Raw genomic sequence first — 21,740 nt, 5'->3', positions numbered from 1 at the left:
TCAAAATACATACCAGTGATTTTACCTTTGGAAGGTGACTATTACAGATCAGATTTTGCATATTACCATTTTTACTAAAATAGCTGGATATGAAAAAGATGAAAAAGAACAAATTGCAGTGAAGCCTTTGAGCCTGCACGCAATTCTACATGCTGGTATTCTAAGCGCATGATGGTTTACTGCATTATGTGGGTCTCCCCAAGTGCAGCTCTGCCTACACCTACAACATTTGCAGGATTTGAGCCTAAACGAATAGCCCTCTGATTCTATATGTTCAAGTAAGAATATTTCTAACTTTCTTAACAGACATCCGCCCCTCCAAACCTGCTGGAGAGTGTCCATTCTGTCTGGTACGGAGCAAAAAAACTTTTATGCTGATAATACCTGGAAACATCTCAGTGCACTAAGCAGTGTTTATAGTTTTCCATGACTTAGGAGCACAAGCACCTTTAGGAGAGCACAGTTAAGCAGAATCTGGATCTGAAGCTCCAGTACTGGCCAGTATTAACTGCACTGGGGGAGGCTTTTGAAAATGGAAAGCTAGTGAATGGATCAGTGCAATTTCCGAAGTACCACATGCATGCACACACGCCCAGGTGTGTTTAGTTTAGCTCTGCTGCTCCTTCTTGCTTTCTCTATAACACTGCTAATATTAAAGAAGAAATCTTGCTCTCACCCAGTTTCTTGCTCCCCTCCTTTCCTTGCTCCCAACCCTAGTGTCTATTATCTGAAAAGATCTCTCTGCAGCTTCATATTGGTAAATGCATCCCATTAGCTGAAAACACCCTCATCTCTCTAGATGAAGAGCAGCAGGGTAGGAATGCTTGTCTGAATACTACTAAAATTTACAAAGTCAACAGGATGATGATATATAGTATAAATGATGCCACCCAAAGCGGAGGAAAACTGCTGCAAGTCCTTCCTCATGCAAGCCTTGCAGTGGCATCACTGGGGCTTTTGCTTCAGCAATAGCTTGTAGAACCGACACCTAAAAAAATTACACAGAATATAAATTGAATTTATGACATAACAAATAATATTTAATATATAGCATTGAATGCATACACATCAATACCAGTGCTGTAACAACAAAACAGAACTCGTAAAATTAGCAGCAGTTTTTTGCAAGTACAAAAATACACATTTTTTTCAGAACATATATAATAGCAAAATTTATCAGGATATATTATACAAACTCAAAGCATTTAGATAATGCATTACTTTTAATATATTATACGATGTTTTAGGTGCTGCATAATAAAATTACATGTGTTCTGCTTGCAACAATACATAATGCCATTTACAGCAATGTTAAGAAACTATTCACAACTTAAACACGAACAGAACAGCCAACGAAGCACAATAAATGAAACACACAGTTGTGAGGTGTTAGTTACAAGCTTCAGCCTTTCTCTTTACATGTTTTTGAGCTTATTTTTTTCTTTCTTTTGCAGTGTGAAAGAAATAACTACACCTATTGAATATACCTTCTAAACATACAGAAAACAATACACTTATTCCTTGGAGGACAATGAAGGTAATACCTATCAGTTTCAGAACAGTAGTATAATACCACGGGTATGGAATCTATGCTGACTTTGCACGCTACATCAAAACCACAAAGGACTGGGACTCACATCCGCAAGGCTCAACACACAAGTGGTCAAGGGGAGAGGCCCATCAGGCACCCCACTGCCCCGGCAGGCTTAGAGAACAGGGTGCTGCTCGTAGTTACCTCCTGGGACCCTTCCAGATTTTCAGGAGGTTTCTGTTTGCTTGCTTTTTAGCAGTTTTTATTATTCTTACAATGTTCTTGCAAAGCTTTATGTGGGAATATTACTCAGTTTCCTAAAAAAAGAAAACCTGTGAATCTGGGGACTGCTCAATTAAATTTGAACAACCTGGATATTAAACTTAAAATGAACACACATTAACACCAAAGGCATTTTCTATATGGTGTTTATTTTAAGTGTTAAGATTCCTCTGCAAAAAAGCTTTGGTCAGTCTCTTCAAACTCTGGATTGCTGTAACGCTCTTCTAGACCTCCTCTTTGATCTTGGATCATGAAGTCTGTCTCTTCCCATGACTTTCAGAGGCAACGGCTGAATGTCAGGTTTAATCAAATAGCTGTCACCTCCGTCGGCAGGTTTCAGGGGTGCTGGCCTGCAGTTGGGTTCCACCAAGCACCCCTCAGCCAAAGCGTCGGTAGGTTGTGGAGATGGTGGCACATTGGTGGGTGTAACCAAATAGTCATCAGCCGCTCCAGCGGCAGTGTCTTCGTGTTTCTTTAGAGACTGAAAAGTGCTATCGAAAGGGGAGGAGGTTTCAGTTGGGGTAAACACAGACTGGTCTGAAAACTGAGAGAAAGCACTGTCCAGAGAGCTCATTGATGACACAGACGGAGATGTCCCAGGAGAAGACAGGCTAGAAGAACTAAATCCTGAGCAAATATTCAATCCCTCTGGCGTTGGAGGCAGGAGGCAATGGGACAAGTCTTTCTTTCCAACATTTTGGTTTGTGTTGTCACTTTTACCAACATTAATCCCTATAATCAAGCTCTGATTGATAAGCTTTTGCCCTTCCATCTGCAATGACCGAAGCTGATGGAGATAGTCTTCATCTTCGTGAGACAGGACAACATCACAGCTGGTTTTGCGTGTTGCCTTCTCATGACCACCCCCAGTGCGAGCGAAGCTGGGGGCAGGGAGGCCAATTGTGGGCTCTGAGGAGCGCCTCTGTCTCCTCAAGGTTTTGAGAGCGCCTGAGGTAGCTGCTGAAGAGAAGCCCAGTGCACTAGAGCAGAGAGACTCATTCTCTGAGTTCTCCTGTGATGAAAACTTATGGTGGACATCAACAGAAATGGTCAACTGCTTCGATTTGGTTTTACTTTGGATTTCATCCACCTCCGTCTGCTCCGAATCGCCATCGCTCAGAGTGAAGACAGACTCCCTGCTCCTGTTATCCTGATCTCGGTTCTTAATCCAGTCACTCGAAGAAGAGTCAGCTTCATCATTCGCCTCGTTTTCCAGGCTGTCGTAGGAAGAGTCATTCAGATGGAGAGAAGCAGCATCTGCAAGGATAAACCAAGTGTTAACACATCAGTGACTGAGCCACTTCGCTGATGAGCAGCTGCATTCTTTATTGTTCTTTTTGGCAAGCATCCTTTACTTTCAGGAGCATTTGCCCTTTAAAGCTTCTTCAAGCAAAAATGCCAATAATTTCAGAAAAAAATAATGTCTTATTTTGAAATGGAAAAACTGAAATGAGTGCTAAGTCACAGTTCATCAAGAAATGTACGTTAATGGCACAAATAAGGATTAGGGGGTTTGTTGCTTTTTTTAAGTGGGAAACTTTAGTAGTAGGTAACCCATTTGTACACAATAATTTACATGCAGTATATTGAAACAGTAATTTATTGAATTTTTCTTTTCATTATTGAATATTGAAAGCAACATTTAACCTTTCTTTCCTTCTTTTAGATGAATGAAGAAAACAACATACTTTGTACTTTTATGGTCTTCAAGAAAATACATTATTTTTAAGAGCAACACTATGGAGAAAATTCTAGACTCAGTTTTAACAGTCATCTCATTTCTACCGAGCAGTGCACACCTGGGCCCTGTTCCATATTGTGATAATTGGAATTACATTAAATCTCTTCTGCTCTGGGCTATGCTAAGCTGACTTATCTCACATTTGCAGCAGACAGAGTTCACGCATGGGCAGTCGCCATGCCTCAGTGCGCGCGTGTAAGCTTGCTCAGCTGCTGCAACCTGTCATGGGGCTGAGCTCTCAGTCCCAGCACATCCCAGCGCAGCAGATCCCATGTGCTTCCACTCTTGGGGAGGAAGCAGGCCAAATTTCATTGGATTTCACCAAATTTCACCAGAGGCAGAGTATGAGGAGTTTGGGCCACTGCACTGAGTCAGCCTGGCATGCTGGAGCAAGTGCCATCACCACTTTCGGTATAGGCAGGCTGTGCCAAGATTTATTTTACAGAAATGCCGCTTTAGAAATATTTTAAGGAGACACCCAAACCTCCAGTCAAAATCGATACTAGCACAGAGCTGGAGAGAAAAAGAGCATCGATGGTATTCTGGAATGCTCTGCCAACCAGTCTGTCAGACATTTTCAGTCACCAGTTCCATGATTTGTTTGTGCTAGTAGCAAAATCTGGATGTGGCGCTGAAACTCAGGAGAGCTCTCTCTTTTGATGATGAAGAATAGACACTTTCAACGCTAATATAATGGTGTGACAGCTGTATTATAACCACTGTTGGTCACTGACTTCCCCATATTCTGGGAAAACATAGGCTTGGGCAGAAAATCTAGACTTGAGATGAAACCTTCTCCAGATTTTTGTCTTTCTTTTTCTTTGTTTCCCCTCTCCCCCTTTTTTAACATAGTGGCTCAGATGACTGGGATAAGAGGAGGGGTTCTTACAAGAGCATTTTGTGATATGGTCCAGATCTCTGATAAGGTGAATCAGTGCTTATCACCAACACTCTGAGCATATGTAAGAGAACAGCAGTATGTGGGAACACTGCACGAATGGGGTACTGCTTTCTTCCATGGAATATACTGATCTTTTGCCTGGCTGAATTTAGCTGTCTAACAGGATCAAAACATCATCTGTATTACCTGAGCTGTTCTCTCTCTTGCACGTCATCAGTATTTCTCCAAAGAGGGAGGTAATTTCCTCTCCAAATATCCTGCAGCAATTCTCAGTGAGGAACTGTACCAGACTAGAAATCTGCAACAAAGCAATGGGAAAGAGACATCTTGTCAGATCTTCCATTATTCCACTCAGGGCAAGCTCACTATACAGATGAGGAACAGGAGCAAACTGCCCACCCATGATGTGCCCCCTGACAGCCAGGAACTCCTCTCCCCATCTCCTGGGCCTGCAAAAACCAGCCAGGCCCAGCTAAAATGTCCCAGTATACATTCTGGTATATATCTTTTCCACTCCTATGCTGTCCTGTTTCAAGGTCACCACAACCAGAGATCTTTTTGATGAAAGAAGCACTTTGCACTGTGTATTGTTTTATGATCTCCCTCCTCTTCTTACAGGCAGACTGTGAGAATGGACCTAACACTGCATCAGCTACTAAGAAGGAGAAAAAAGACTGCTACAGCTGAACATAGGACAATCTATGACTGTTTCTAATGCCCTGATAGGAGGACAAGTCCTGATCCAAACAGGTACTGGCTGTTTTCACAGAAAGACTGAACAAGATGAAGGCTGGGGGTTTTTTGTTTTTTTTTTTTCTTTTACTATGCTGCAGTGTCTCTTACCTTTTTTGTAAATTCACTTTCTATATCAGGGGTGGAAGAAATAGGAGGCCAGAGCAGGCTAGGTGCAATGCAGATAGCCAGATTAAATGCATTCATCTGGTTCTCTTCCGATCGCATTTCTATACCATGCAGTACTCCAAAGATGTAACGCAAGAGAACAACATTAGCTCTGGGGAGCTGCTCTATTAACCTGAAAACATTTACAAATGTAATTCTTCAAATTAGTGATCTAGCAAAATAAAACCATTTTCCATAGATACACACAAGTCAAGAAAATGAAGAAAACAGAAACAGGGTAATGCAGTCATAGAATCACAGAATCATAAAATGGTCAGGGTTGGAAAGGACCTTAAAGACCATCTAGTTCCAACCCCCTTGCCATGGGCAGGGACATCTTACTCTAGACCATGTTGCGCAAGGCTCTGTCCTGGCCTTGAACACTTCCAGGGATGCAGCATTCACCACTTCTTTGAGCATGTTCTGTTCCAGTGCCTCACCACCCTCACTGTAAAGAACTTCTTCCTTATATCTAACCTGAACTTCCCCTGTTTAAGTTTGAAGTCATTGCCTCTTGTTCTAGGGCTACAGTCCCTGACGAAGAATCCCTCCCCAGCATCCTTGTCCACTAATTACACCAGGAATGTGTCAAAGAGGTAGGTATCCTTGCTCAGCTGCTTTCCTTCACTGTGACACATCTCTGAACAGTTTTATGGGAGGACAGAAAATACCCTAACACAAAATCACACTCTGTCAAACTAATGAACCAAGTGCAGTGTATGACCTAAAACTGTATTTGGGATTCTGCGTTCTGGGATATAAATTTATGGGACAAGAATACAGAGAATATAAGTAACTCTACCTTTGAATGCTTTTTATCTTCTCTTCATTATTTCCTTGATCCATCACAGAGACCCACTTATCACAGAGCTGGGATGATAAAATGCTGCCTGGGATGTTGCGAAGAAAATCCTTATCAAGAGAAAAGAAGAACAAGAGAAAAGAAAACATGTGAACAGCTGTTCCAGAGCACAGGAGGGAGTAGGAGTAAGATATGAAGATACAAGAAGATGTATCAGTGGGGCAGTACTAGCTGACAAGCATCCTGTTACCCACAGCAACCAAAACTAGCAGAGAATCATCTGAGATAAAGAAGTACTTTGGATTATGCTGAACATGAATATTTTCCTGCCCTTTCCTCACCCTTTCCTGTCAAAATAGAGGTATTCAGATCCTTCATCTGCTATCACTGAGCTAAAAAATCTGCAGTGGGACCAGTTATTTTGATGCTGCATAATGTCTGTCTCTACTTATCACTTAACTTCATCTATAGTCCCTATTTTTTCTCCATAGCTGACAAGCTCCAATACTTCCAGACCATAAGTACTCCAAGGCACTCCTTCCTTCCTTCCTTTCCCTAATCAATGCCTTTTGGTAAAGGAGTACTTACAGTACTCATGAATAGTCTTGCTGTTCCTGTTTCCTAATACCTCAACCACTGGAGGGCAAATTGCTACAACTTGGGAAGAAGCCCAAATCCTAGCTTCCAAAACAAGCTAGGGTAAGGGAAGCTGTGATGCATATGAATAACACATTTGCTCTTATGTGGTAACTCCTCACTGTTATAAAAGCTAAGCAATTGCCCCTCAGTGAAACCGTTACCATGGGATGAGTGTTGCGTGGTGCAGCTCTCTGCCCTAAATGCACATCCTAAATCCACCAGTAAGAAAGTAATTGTGTATGTCTTTCCCATGAAAACCTCTCTCATGGTAGCAAGAGGAATGGCTTTCTACAATAAAAATATTCCACCCAAGCAGTGCTTGCTTGAGAATGGAAATTACTATTTCTTTCAAGCAAAAACTACACAAAGCCAGATGCACTGTACTGAAATGTGAAAAGAAATATGTTGATTCTCTTTGTAGGCAAAATTTTACTGCAGGCTTGGGATGCTTTTTGCACAGGGAACATTGTTTTCAATGTGTAAGTCTGTAAAGAAAGATAATGCATGGGAAAATGAATCCAAATATTTTGGGCAACGCTATACACTTGTTAGGGTCTGTAGTGTAGAGTATAACTGAGGAGTAAGGAAACAAATCTGCAAACCTGTCGTTATAGTATTTCATTGACTTTAAGCAGAAATAAAGAGAGTAACAGGACGAGATTGTAGCTGAAACCTGAGGAAAGCTGGCAGCAAAACAAGCTGGCTAGTCCTCTTCCCCATCTTAGTTCAGTGGTAACCTCCTTTGGAGATCCTCACAATGTTAATGTTACAGCCCATTCTTAATTCAGCCCACCAGGTCCTCCCTGGGCCTGTTCCTGGGGAAAAGTCCTACTTGTCTGTGCCTGGGATCTGCACTGCTCTCATGAAAAAGGGGAAAAGGAATATTCTTCACACACCTTAAACAAAGATGCTGTCACAAATATGGATTCGCAGGCTAGGTCCACTTCAGCGCCTGAATCAAGCTTCTCCTTGAGCTCTTTGCAGGTTTTTGCACTTCCAGAACGTCTGAAAATACCTTCAGTAGAAGGGCCCTCTTGGTAAAGGAGGGAAAGCATGTCCTAAATAAAATTAAAAGGCAGAGAGGATTTCTCAGAAATGTATTTTATTTTCAAGTGCCATTAAACTGTAGTTTTGCCACTTTCGCTACAGGTGAAGGCCTTTGACTCCTAAAGAAAGCTCACAAATCAAACACAAGTCAAGGCTTACCCTCCAAGCCATGCCAAACTGCACAGCAAAGCTTTGGTCTGGGGCACTGATTTTGGAAAACATCCCCTCAGAAATACTGTGCTGCCACTGTCTAGCACTAACCTCCTGCATGATCTCCCAGGATCTGTGCAAGTTTTAGCCACGTCATTTAAATATATAAACACTGTGGTTTGGGAAAAGGAGAGTGGTCTACCTAATCCAAAGCTCTCCATGTGACGGTGGCCCCAGCAAGATATCACTTTGCAGGAAGATCTGAGATCCTAACTGCTCATCATTGTGCTCAGTATTATCACTGACCAGAGATGAAGACTTCTTTTCCATGCCTGATGTCTGAAAGAAAGAGATTTTATCTAAGGCGGAAGGTGTTTTGTTTGTTAATATCTGTCAGCACTTCTACAGCAGATCAGTCAGACTTTTACCCTCTTTGCTTCTTGTGAGTGGTGGTGTACGCTGCAAGCAGCTCAGGACTATTAGCAGGACCACCTCTGGGGCAAGGTGCTCCCGCCTGGGAGGTTACCCAGAGGGGGCTAAAACTTGGCTTACGGCTCCACTGAATCCAATGAGGCTGCAAAGGAGTAAACAGGTAGGCAGCTCACCACATGAGATATTTAAAAGGAAAGGGAAATCAAGCAGATTCCTGTCAAGCTTTTAAAACAACAGGAGAGCTTGATTTCTTCTGCTAAATAAGAGATGAAAATGAGCAGAAAAGGAAATGCTGAAATCAGAGACCTCTCCTGAGGTACAAAGTACATGATATTTTCCAGCCGCTTAATTCTATGCGCTCTCCTGCGGGTCATCTCTCAGATGTGCTGGTCACCTCTCCCCAGGCCTGCTCCAAGCCATGTGGAATTTGTCATGTTTGTCTATTCCAATGGGGAAACCCATGCAGACAGCCTCTGAGATGATGTGCATGCACACAGTGGTCTGAGGACCAACTTATCAAAAGAGATGGCAAGAAAAGGGACACTGGGGGAGAGTCTGTAATCATTAAATGGAGTTACTGTAACAGTAATGGCTAAGCAGTGAGGTTTTGGGGCTTTCCTAGTCTGGGCTGTAAGGTAGCTCTTCCTGACATGCAGCAGTGCAAGTAAGTCTAATGGAAACTATTACTTTTAATTTTTTTCTTTAATATTTTTTTCTCACTCCTGCAGAAGTTGGAAGTAAGTGCAGAAACTGTGGAGGAGCACCTTCATGGCAGCAGGACTTGTGTCAGCATTTCCATTTTATTTGCAGAGATTTAGAGCTCTGCAGTCAAAACAGGCTGAGCCCTTGAGCGTAGGATTTTAGCACATGAAAAAACACTTTGAAAATATGTTTTTAATAAAATACCCACAAGATAAAACTGGGAAGCCCCTCTTACAGTAGTAAACACAGACAAAATCACACGAATGAAGCTAATGGTATAAGACAATTCAGTGCGGCAATGGCTAAATGAGAGCCCTTCAGCTGTCAAAGCAAGTTTGAAGCTCTGAAGCAGAGATATCAAACATGCCTGAAGCATTCACCCTAATATTTTCCTTCTCTTGCAGGTAAATCCCACACAGTCCCTCTGATGCACTATTCCATTCTCCAGAGATGCTGCATGAAATCAAAAGTAAGTTATATTTTGTGACATAAACACAGTGTTTAAGATTCAAAGCACAAAATCTACCAAGCTGTGGTTCTATGCTTAGTAACTTCATGGGTTTTTCAGATAAAAATTTACTGACATTTCTGGTTTGGAGAGATTTCCAAAATGCAGCATTGGGTCATCTCTCAAACACAGAGAATGAGGGACCAGGTTCTTACAGAGTCCATCTCTGGAGGGCTTATTTAAATAAACTAAGTTATAAAACTGCATACTTCCTCACAAGAAAATAACAAACCCACATTATTAAAAGACCTGAAAAGCCCTGGTATGATTCACTATTCAGGCAAAGATAAAGCAGCACATGAAGCGGACGTTTAGGAGACAAAACATCTCTTCCTGTATACTGGTGTAACCCCACTGATTTCAGTGGGATTCTGGCAAGTTGTTCCAGCCAGAAGTCAGGCTGTTAGGATGAGGGGCCCAATCCTTCGGGGCTCACTCCCACTCCATAAATGTTCCAATTGCTGCATTGACAACACAGAAGCCCTCAGTCCTGACCAAAAATGCCTTAATCGTGCCTAGGAACGGGCTCTAGGATAACCTTTTTCACGTTTCTGGGCTGGTTTTTAGAGCACTCACAGCACCAGTGCTCCCTCAAGACCACCCTTCCCACCATTTTTGCTGTCAGATCTAAACTGAGGACCCAGAGTGCTTGCTTGCCCTGGGCTGCCTTCAAGAAAGGCTCTGAAACTGTCTACTTAAGGGCAAGCAGCATTTGTATGCACACATGGGCTGTCTATCTGGAACAGTAGATGCCACATTTATGGAGTTGGGGATTTTGCAGAGATCTTGGGAGTGGTTTAAAAAGTATGTGTGAATGTGGCACTTATTTACACTGTGTAAGTGAGGATTAGGGAACCAGCCTTATAATGTGGGCTATAAAAAAGAAATAGCCCAGACCAGCAGACCTATCATATGCATTTCTCAAGCTGTTTGTTGTTAACCAGGCCTGACCACAGCATATGTTAAAATCCGAAGTTCTTGCTGAGAACCACAAATGAGGTTTCCTTCTGGCTTCTCTGCTTGGGTAATTTACAAACTGTGTCCATGTTCTCATTCACCAACACACAGAAATTCCACCACGGTAAGAGCCAGCCCTGAGCCTGGGACTCACCAAGAGAGGTTTGGGCAGATTGTCATCCTCACAGATGGCTGTTAGCAAGAGGCCAAAGAGCTTCCCAGGAGCTGCAGATGTTGAGGAGAGGGGTGCATTGTCCAAGTGAGTGCCTGGGCCACGCCAGAAAGCCCAATTTATGATAGACCTTTTCCTTTTACATGACTTCTGGCTTAAGTCTGGGAAAAGAGAAAGGTGTTTATTAGAACAAATGCATTTCAATTCTAATTCCAGTATTTGTTTTGCTGTGGTTGCTATGGTTTCAAAGGAAAAAATGTCATGAACTCAACCAACTCCTTGGCATACAGCTAAGCCTAATCCACTGTGCACATACCTGTGCACGCGTGTGTGTGGACAATGTTGTGTCTTACCCATGCTGTGAAGAGGATCACCAGGATCCGTGCTGCAGTGCTGGACCACAGTGTCAGCACTTAACGCTAAAGTGCAGGGTGGTAAACCTCAGCCTGACTTCACGAGGAGCTGGACTGTGCTAAAAAACTCACTTTCCACTCTCAGGTGCAAAACCACAGACCTTCTTTGGAAAAACCTAATATGTAAACACCATTGCCCTCAGCTTGGCTTGCTGTCTGGACACATTCTAATTCCCCTGGCAATGTGGGAGAGCACCTGCTCTCCCCGTAAGTAACACCAGAGAGTCAACTCATGGGGTGAGACATTTTCAGACCAGGAAAAGTGGCCAGCTTTGCTCTCTTCTCCACAAAGCAAGCATATCATTAGTGTCCTCACCCCAAGCATTTACTGACCATGGCCCAGTGATGGTGCCTGCCCTTTAATCAACCCCTTCCAGATGGCATTTCAGCATGCTGCCAACACACTGGTGGGCTCCATTTGTCTGCATTTATTTTAATGTATTTCATGACATACCTAAAGAGCACCACTAATTGAAGCTCTGATTTGCAGTGTATAGAGAAGGAAATACTGGCATTGGGATACAAAAAGGGGTATTTTTCATAGGACCTTTCTCAACATCAGCCAGCGTAAAGTCTTCTTAACAGCAGACTACTGCTAAGGCTGGGTTGAGACTGTTTAAGATAAAAGTGCTAACTCAGAAGACTTATATTCTGACATATTTTTCCTTTTCTGATGTTTTCAAAGCCAGTCAGCTTTGATTTAGCTGCTTGCCTACCCTCTGCGCCTTTTTATTAGTTGGGTCTTCCACCTGGTCAAATGGTTTGCTTTCATGCTATTGTGGAGGGCAGAGTGTAGAAGCAAGGCTTGTAGAAGTAAGGATTGCGGTATAATACAAGATTTTTCTCCCCTATACTTTACTATACTTTTTTTTAGACCAAATAGCGATTTTCATTATACGTCATTCCATTCCAGGAGATCACGCTCCCTTTGGGAATGGGTGGAAGTCTTTTCATTAGAGGCTTACAGGATGAAAAGTTACAGTTGAACTCAAAATGTGAACATCTGAATGTGAAAACCTGACGAAAAATTCTTTTCATAAAAATTAATAACGAGGATATACATTTTAAGCAGTCCAAAGCCTCATGAAATATAAGCTTGGCAGTGTCTAAGGCTTTACTTGACATATCATGTTTAGGAGAACATAACTAACCTATAACTTTCAAAATGACTTTTTTTTCTTTCAGATGAACTGGATATTAGCACATGAATATGGTTTGCTTCAGTTGGAGTTCTATTCACACAACAGCAAATACATATTGATGGTTTTTTTCTGGCAATTCAGTGGAAGTAAAAATTAGGAAGAAAGCCTATGCTGGAGAACAAGGAATAGGAGAAGTGGGGGGAGGGAAGGGTGTTAAAATTAGGAACTTTTCTTAGTCTTTCACTGTTTGTTCCACTCTCTAAAAAGCCATGGCTCAAACTGATAATGTGAGCAAGGGTTAATTGTGACTAACTGCAGCTCTCTCCTGCCACAGGAAGGAAATCTTAATCAGTGTTCTTCAACATACCAGGGCAGAAACCAACAACTAATGTACAGCAATGGAATAATCACTTACAAAACTAACGTTCACTGAACAACAGGAAAACTCACCCTCTTCATATCCCCTTTTCTAAGGGGTTTGAGAAGCATTAAGGTAAAGAGCAGATGAGAAGGGGAGGATGTATGCATTCTTTTCTTGAGCCTGTGCAAAGTTACAGCACTAGAAGTGCAGCCTCCTCTCACCAAGAGAGATGCCAATTATTGCTCTGCAGAAGTACTACCATGCAAAAAGCTTCAGGGCCTTGCTCTGGTGGATTATTCTAGGCCAGAATCAGGAAAAAAGCAATACTTCTTTGGTTGCAGATCTTGCTCAGAGCTCACAGCAGCCATCTATTCTGCTCTAATTTTACATTCAGCAAATTTCTATGCATAGTGTCCCACCCATGCAAGTGGCATTTCCTCTTCTTGCAAGCTAATTAGAAACTTACTTATAAATAAAACCTCAGATCTATTTCACAACATATCATCCTTTCTAATCAAAACCTAACTGTCAAAAAATTTTCAAAGACCTCCTTTCTATAGTGAGACCAGCTTGTTGAAATTTTGTTTCTCCTTAACAGACAATTAAGTAATAATTTGGATTACAGACTAGCCACTGCCAGCAGTTGGTTCCTTTGAGTTAAACTTCAAGCAAATCAGTATTTGCAAAGCCTTTCAGACATGTGTTCATGAGCATCACTTAATGGCTATGTTTAACTGTAGGTGACCATTCCTGTTACGTGATGAAAGGTTGCAGGAGAGACAACAGAGACACTCCAGTTCTTCCCCACAGTAAATTCTTCTGTACTTTTTCTAACATTCTGCCAGGACAGCTGATGCCTCTACACCACCACAGCTGGTATCCACACAGCTACGTACTTGACATGACAGCCAGTTATCAGTCCTGTCTGCTTGTCAACACCTTCAATGCTACCTAACCACGGTGCATGCTGGTACAACTGGGCACCTCCTCCTTGCTGCTTCCAGAAAGGACAACATGTCCAGCACAGTGGTACCAGCACAGGGAAGCGGTTGGAAGGAGGACAGCACAGCATGTGTGGCAGTGAAATGTGGGGTTGCAGGGGCCATTCTCTGCCAATTTGCCCCGTATGCAGTGGCGTGCCTAGTGGTTACCATGCAAACAACAACACAGATTTTGGCTTGCTGGTCTGAAGATGAGCCCAAAGCCAGATCTCAGCCTTGGTTTGCATGCAGGTACCTTTTGCCATTTTCCAAAACTGAAATGGGTGAGAAGGAGTTAGGAAGAGCATAACAAACAGCAGTATGCAAGATAATGTGGTTTGCAAGCAGCCAGACCTATACATCACTTTAAAAGGTTTTGTCTGATGAAAGCAGGAAAGGTGAGTGGACTAAAAGCCTCTTTCTCCCACTTAGCACAGTCCCTGTGCATGACTTGGAGGCTGCCCCAGGCTTCTGCTGCCCCAAGGCCAGCCTCGCCTCCACTCCTGCGGCTTGCACAGCACCACTGACAACACATCTGCATTAGAACTTTACAGGCCTGATTTGCATTTCTATTTTCCCTTGCCAGTCAATGTCAGCTGCCAAGCGGGGCCTGTAAACCTAATTACACCCCTTTGCTAGATTGCCTCATTCTTAAAATATGCCATGAAGTAATATATGATACAAATTACTGGGAAGGGGGGGATGAAGGCGTGTGGAAAGGAAATTAATTTATACAAAATGCAATCAATTTCCAGAATAATTTGTAATAGAGACTGGTACAGCCTCACTATATTCAATTTCTAAAAACATTACAAATGGATTCTACTCATATTGTGGGAGATCATAGCTAATGGGGAACACACAGGATAACAGTGTGGCTGTCATTAATGGTGAAGTAGGGCAGAGTTCCTAATTGAGCTGAGTATGCCAGTGTGTTAAGCACAATAAAAACACACCATAGGACACATCCTTCCCCTAGAGTTTTCAGTCTAATGACCCAATCCTGTAAAGACCTCCTCATTTGTTTTACTCATGAGCAGTGGGCAGTCATTGTGTCACTGACAACAGAGTGCAAAACAGAGAGCAGGTGCTCGTATTTTTGCAGCATCAGGGCCAAAGGCAGAAGAAAATATTAGTCTTTGTTTTACTTGAGAACTGAAATAAAGAAACTGTATTTGCTCACCTCACCTAGGTACTCAAGTACATGCTACGTGAGGGTCCCAGTGAGGCAGGATGTAGTCCTACGTACCTTGTTGAGATAATGGATGCTGCCAGACACTGTGTGGGAATTCTGTGCCGAAGTCAAGCCTTGACCCCTGAACCGTAAAACTACTCTGCCTTGCTACAGAGCACAGCAAGGGCTGCAGAGGGAAGCTCAGCCAACAGACTAACAAAAAATTGCAGAGGAGAGATCTTGTCTTTCTTTTGCTGGTTTTAGAACAACCATTTGACAGGCAGCTTGTCAAAATGTAACTTTTACAAAGATGACACATATAAAACAGCACACTCAAATCAGGGAGAACAACACTGCAAAATCCCCCATGCAGCTGGAAGGTACAGCTGAGTGCTCCTGTTTGCTTTCCAAATGCCCCTTCTCCCCCTCCATCCTCCCACCATGCCACCACATTTGCTTCCAGAGCAGAGCCGGGCTACGGGTGAATGATGCTGGGCAAGCAGGACAACGTACCGTTGAGCTGCTGGGACACAGCCAGGCGGCTTGGCTTCAGCACAAACTGGCACTGCAGCTCCTGGGGCAGCTGCTCTGTCAAGAAGGACCCCTGGAGCTGCCTGGGGCAGGCACAGTGCTTTGATCCATGGGGCATGGCATCGCGAATGTGGCTCATTTTAATTCCAAAGGGATATTCGTGTCCTGTTCAAAGAAAAATCATAATAATCTGTGTTGGATTGACTGGAGACTTGCAAAACTCCATCTGCCTTGGAGGAAAAGCAGATTTTGCATTCTGGCCTGCAGCACGTTCTCTCTCAGTAATCTCAGAATTGATGCTTTTCTGCATATTTACACAAGCATAAATCATATACTGGCAGAAATGGAATTGCTGTGTTTGGTGTAGTTAAACAGATGTAAAAGTAAAATCAGAGACCTATTACAGCTGTATCACATAAAAGCCCATTAGAAAAAATGCAAGTGACTATTTCTGAATTCAGTGTTTATTCTTTCTACTGCTTTAGTTGTGACACTGAAAATTTAGGTTCTGGTTGCTCATATGGTTCCGGTGAGAAACGAGATTTTGGGAGCAGTCATCTGTCAAATAACTGCTGAGCATGCAAAACCAAAAAATCCAGTGTGTAAGTGATCTTCCCTCCCTCTCCATGGTAAGTGCAACAGCCATCAACTCAGTCAAACGAGACACAATTATGGTTCCTGTCTGAGGCTGAAACAGGAAGGAAACGTTAATCACAGGGCTAATGCAAATGAGCTCGCTTGGCACTAACCAGCATCTTTGGGGATTACACAGAGGCAATTCATTTCTGGAGCAGCTTTCAAAAATGCCACCAGGCAGATATTTTTTCTAAAGACCTGGCAGTTGAAATATATTAAATGCAATGGATGTAACGTTAAGTCATTTTAGTTAACTTACACTTAGACTTGAATACTGATAGTGGAAGAGACGTTATCTGAGATTATAGGTAATATGAAGCTGAAGTGCAGTTAGACTCTGCTTCTGATGTTTACCCAAGATAAAAGCTGGCCTTATCTAATAATCCTTTGCATAAATATTAAGAACAACATAAGTTTTGCATAAGATTCTTCTTTTCCAATGATTGTAAATTGAATTTGCAGTGAGAGAGAGACAGTCAATTACAAAGGCCTTTCCCATTTCTGGATTCTCTGGTTCTATGTTTAAAACCATGGCTGTGATTTTATCTGAACAAGCTACACAAAATAGTCAGAAAGACAAAGTCTGGTGTGTTTCAACGACAAAACAGTTTGCACTGCCTATAAGGTGCACCAGTTAATTTTATAAATATTAATGTTATCTGACTCCAGCAAAGCATTTCAATGAAGGCTGCTTTAAGAAGGAATGCTAAGATTTACTGAGGTTAGATATGCAGGAGGAAAACAGAAAGTTCTCAGACATTTCTTGTTCTAATCATCTGTGCATTCATACAGCACAACTAATGCTGGGCTTCTACAAGGAAAGGTTCTTAATATCGGGAAGGGATTTGTTCTCAGTGAATCATGGGCCAAAATCAAATCACTCAATCCAATCACTTCTGAGCTTTGGGTTGATTCCTGGGGAGGAAATGTTTCAAAAAGCATTTTAGAAAGTGAATAAGCAATAATTTGCTCCTAATCAGAGGGGAGCTGCCAGCCAGTAAGTGAAATATAGGATTGGAAAGGACCTCTTCAATCAGTTAACTTGAGTTGTGGAAGAACAGAACATTTCTCAAAGCTCTGATGAGTTTTGCTGAGGAGGGGAGTAAGCAAGGCTATGGAAGCGAAGAAAGAAATATGGTAAAGCTGGACTGGCTCCAGGAGAGGAGATGAGTGAGTGGAGACGTCGCCTCTGTAGAAAGACTGAGGCTCATGCAGCAAAATCGGGGTGGAAATAAATGAACTTTCTCAACGTTTTAGTGATACAAGCAGACAATTGCTCTTCAAAACAAAGGATCAGCATCTGACTAGCTCCCCAAACAGGCAAACTTGCATGACAGGGAAGTAAGAGAAAAAACAGGAAAACCAAAACAAAACAAAAGAGGAAACTACATTTCAGTCTTCTCTTTCTTGCTTCCTTCAGCACTAAAAACTGAGTGAATGTTGAAAAACAAAACCATGTCAAGAACTTACCAATAAGAGGGTACGGAGCATCTTCTCTTCCTGAAATCACCCACAGCTTGTAGTCTTTTTCAGAGCCCTTTAAAACAAAATTCAGAATAAATTTGCCATCCATTAAGAACAGGTTTATGTTAAGTTTCGCTCCATGTAGGATAATCTGCACCTTGTCAGTGAGGTCAATGGAACCTCCTTTACTTTTGCAGTGCCCAAATTTGCCACCAGCAAAGCTTCTGAACTGTGTCTGTCATGTGCAATGTGGTTTACGTGACCAGGGTCCAGCTCTGAGCAGTGAGAGGGACTGAAGCCTGCCATTTCTGAAGAAAAAGGGGGAGATTTGCCCCAGTTCTCTCACTGCTCCTGAAAGCAGAGAGATGGAGCTCACAGCCTGCTCGGACTCAGGATTGCTTTTGAGGCCGGACCAAGACATTAGCCATGCCAGACCCTCCAGCCACGTGGCTGAGTCAGTGTCCAGCCCACATGCCCACTCCCAGAAGGATGGAAATGAGGCAGCCCTCATAGTGAGGAACCTGGCCCTTGGTGCTGCTCCTAGCCTCCAGCACATCTGTGGCCCACTTCTCCCCACTGGCCTGTGCAGCACCCAGCTCCAAGGAGAGACAGGTCTGATCTCCTTGGAGGGATTATGATAAGCAGCATGAAGTGCAGATAGCAGGCAGTTCATGTGAGCTAAGGTGACCCCTCAGCTCTGTCCTGAGAACCAGGGTAATCACATCCCCTGGGACATGCCCCACACCTGAGACCTCTGCTCCACCATCTCCCCAATTCCTCTACATCTCCCGCAAGCAGGAGGAGCTCAGGCTAACCAGCCAGCAGCATCCCATGCCCTGCGCTGGAAAGCAGGGCAGGAGCACCTTCACCTGAGACCTGAGCCCACGCTGATGATGCCAAGGCGAGGATGACACAAAAAGGGCTCCTGGCACTCAACACTGCCCCAAAATTGCCTCACAGGGCTGCCGTTGGCCCTTCTGTGCAACCCTTTTTTGCAGCCCCTTTTTGTGGAAGGGCTTGGATGGTGCTTTCAGACTGCTAAGCCCTCTCAAAATTTACAATGGATATGATAAATTTACATCAAAGGAGACAATTTCCAGAGGACTGGAGAATGCGAACATCTTTGGGAAAAGCTGCGTGAACCTCCTGATTTGAAAGCAAATTGTAAATATTGCTTCTAGCATAAATATACAAGTCAGTGTTGCAGTTTAATTGAAGAAGGAGGATAGTACATTATTTCAGATATGAAGGTGAGACAATAGAAATAAAAAGAATGACATTTAATATAAACCGCTCTCAGGACAAAAGGTAATAGCAAGTGGATAAATACACTGTATGAAAAGTGATCTATTACACCTAAATACCTTTTCAGTGACACCGCTAAACCAGGTTAATTAAAATCTTAGACATTTTTTGGCTACAAAAGGTGATAAATACCTCATGACAGTATTTATTTAGCTCTAAAATGAAATCCTACCTCCTTTTAAACAAACAGATTTGCCTACTACACTGCATTGTCTGGACCTTCACCCAGTGTCCCAGAGCTCTTGAGACTCTTTCAACTTGCTGCACACACCTGGTGTAATGTTGATACACCCAATAAAGCCTTCGCAGTTTGCTCTCTGACTGACAGAGCTTTCTGGCCCATATTAGCACTGCTGTTAAGTTAGCTAGCAGGGGGCAGAAGGAAAATAAATAGGCTTTGGAGACATCTCTGATGCCTCAGGGCAAGCAGCCAGGAGCAAATAAATACAGCTGAGGAGCACAAGAAAGGGTATTTACTTTTCCTTTAAAATATATATATGAAAGGGTTCATTGCTGTGAAGGGGAAGCAGGGAAAGGGGAAGCGCTAGTAAGCACAGTTTCAGGAGGCAGACTGCTCATCTCTCGACTGCAAATGTTGTCCTTTATGGGCTTTATGAGGCCATTTGTCAGTATAAATGTGACTGTCCCAGAAAAATCAGCAAGGGCACTTAGAGAGCTGGGAAACCCAAGGCCCTTCTTTCTGCCCCACTTTATAATTTGGAACAGATGATCAATGCCATTTTGCACACACTAGTTGTCGTTTTACCAGAGAAACCACAGAGGGAAAACCCCTGTTGTGTTAAACCAGAGTGAACTCAGCCAAAGTAATAGCCCCATTAATCTCACAATATGTGAAATGTAGTTTTTATAATTGCCATTGAAAAGTCATAGAGCTCCTTTCAAGTGGTTCTCTCTGGACATAAATAAAAATCCTCGAGACAGCACATAAGGAAAAGCTTCCTCGCAGCCAGAACAATCCTATGAGGGGGTTGGGTGCTTGACTGATACACAGGCTACAGCTTAATTTATTTAGCTTGTTCGTTTTTATTGCTAATCTTATAATATGCATCTAATGAAAAAGACTTTATGCTATGAAGATGCAGTGAAAAAATGTAGTATATTACTTGGGCAAATAATTCTGCAAGCAAGATTGTAGATATTTTGGATGGCTTTCATTCTTTTTCCACTCAAAATAAAAATGTAAAGAGGAGGAAAGGGTTGATTGTGATACATACAAAGAACACAAAGCTGAAAGCTAACCAGCTCCTCCTCCCGCTCATCTCAAACAAAATATTCTCTTTCAATACTACCATTTTCCTGTTTTGCTGAACACCAAATGAGGAAGCATGAATGACACCCATAAAATGGGTAAAAACGAAGCACATCATAATAAAGACTTGCAGCTGTAATATGGCATAGTCTCTTGCTTTTTGTTGCAGACTGGGGGAGACAATCTGCAATTAAAATCCTAATTTTAACTCATATCCTTTTCACCTTGTAGTCCCTCCATCAACTCCAGAGTTACCTTTAGTGGACACACTGCTGTATCCCGAGCTCAGGCTAGAGCCCTAGCCCTGGTGAAAACGGCATGTCTGAGCCGTAAGATGGCTAGACAGAAATTGCTATGCCAGGGAAATACCAAGCTAGCAGAATAGGCCCCTGGGTCCATTAAAAGCCTGTATAAATTAGGGATAATGAATCCTAAGGAAGGCATATTCTGAGGTTACTCCGACTGTCGCTGGGGTTCTCCACAAGAGTGGCATTTTGGTCATATTGGGCTCTTCACACACAGGGCTGTGGTAAGGAAATACTTGTCAGATTACGTGCAATGGGATCAATGCATGCATCAAAAGTAAGACATTTAGAAAAATCTTGTTGAAGTAGACTGACAGGCCAGTTAAAAAGCTGTCATCCAGGAGCTTCTGTGACCATTGGTGTTGGTTGGAGCCACATTGTGAAACAATGAGAGGAACAGAATAAGGGAACCAAAATTCTTGTCCTGGGCACTGGTTCATTACTACACCTGAGGCACTACCTTGTCTGGTTTAGAGCTAAGGGAGCCAGTTGAGGCAGTACTTTATCTACTAAGAACCGCCGGATCTACTTGGTGCACTACCCTAGGCTATCCTAAGTCCTGGAAGAGCTTTTTTCCAAAACACTTTCAGGACATTGCTTAAATTGGGTGCATTCAGATTCTATGCAATCACTCACATTCATATCTCACATAACACTAACGGTCCATGGATATTTAGAGTGTCTGATTTGGACACTTGAGAGCAACGCTTGTACTTGTCATCTGGGAACACAGCTGATCATGCATGTTTGCACATTTTGAAACCAGCTAACAAGCAGGTCAGTAGCTTTCCTGCTCACACTGAATTATGCAAAAGGAGCTGTATCAAACTCACTTCTTGTGTCACGATATCTCTTTTTAGGTATCAGCAAAACAGCTTTAAAAGCAACAGACATGAGTGACTTATTCAAAATTTTTAAGGCATTTGATGATCTCTGGAGGTCCATATATTAACTAGGCACTTTTGCTTCATTTCAACAACATTGAATTGCTATGACAAAGGATTTAAATAATGTTCATATCCTAAAACTTCGAAAGAATGCAAGAGAAAATTTTATTATTAAAAGTGACTATAAAAAGACTTATTAAAACTCATGCAAGGACTTACGAAAATTCCCAGCTGCTGCAGGGCCATCAGAATTACATCATTTGCTGTATCAACATTGGTTACACTTAGGGTTTTTGACTGTGAAGAGAAAAAAGGAGAAGGAGAAAGTGGCATTAAAAATTTGGATTGGCAAAGAATATCTGAAGTGCAATAGCTCTGCATAATTCATTGTTGGAAAAATTGAGAGTATCCTGTTAAAACTGTACTTGATAAATAAGTTATACTACATACATAAAGGTCCAGGTGTCTGAGACCGAGGTTTGATTCCTCTGCTATGTCACATACTTTC

At 42.4% G+C, this 21,740-nt stretch overlaps 1 protein-coding gene across 1 annotated transcript in view; it reads right to left on the bottom strand.

The window, feature by feature from the left end:
* Positions 1-1,942: 1,942 nt before the first annotated feature.
* The window catches only part of ARHGAP20 (Rho GTPase activating protein 20), a 61,659-nt gene continuing 41,861 nt past the window's right edge, over positions 1,943-21,740 (bottom strand). The window contains exons 7-15 of the mRNA XM_030476893.1: positions 21,452-21,529; positions 17,472-17,538; positions 15,348-15,530; positions 10,747-10,925; positions 7,693-7,854; positions 6,158-6,267; positions 5,299-5,488; positions 4,642-4,753; positions 1,943-3,070 (exon numbers count right to left, since the gene is read on the bottom strand). Of these exons, the coding sequence (XP_030332753.1) occupies positions 2,010-3,070; positions 4,642-4,753; positions 5,299-5,488; positions 6,158-6,267; positions 7,693-7,854; positions 10,747-10,925; positions 15,348-15,530; positions 17,472-17,538; positions 21,452-21,529 (2,142 nt within the window). The 3' untranslated portion in view covers positions 1,943-2,009. The remainder of the gene's footprint in view (positions 3,071-4,641; positions 4,754-5,298; positions 5,489-6,157; positions 6,268-7,692; positions 7,855-10,746; positions 10,926-15,347; positions 15,531-17,471; positions 17,539-21,451; positions 21,530-21,740) is intronic.

The sequence above is a fragment of the Strigops habroptila genome, chromosome 2, assembly GCF_004027225.2.
Source record: "Strigops habroptila isolate Jane chromosome 2, bStrHab1.2.pri, whole genome shotgun sequence".
Lineage (NCBI taxonomy): Eukaryota > Metazoa > Chordata > Aves > Psittaciformes > Psittacidae > Strigops > Strigops habroptila.
This window is presented reverse-complemented; position numbering and strand designations above follow the sequence as displayed.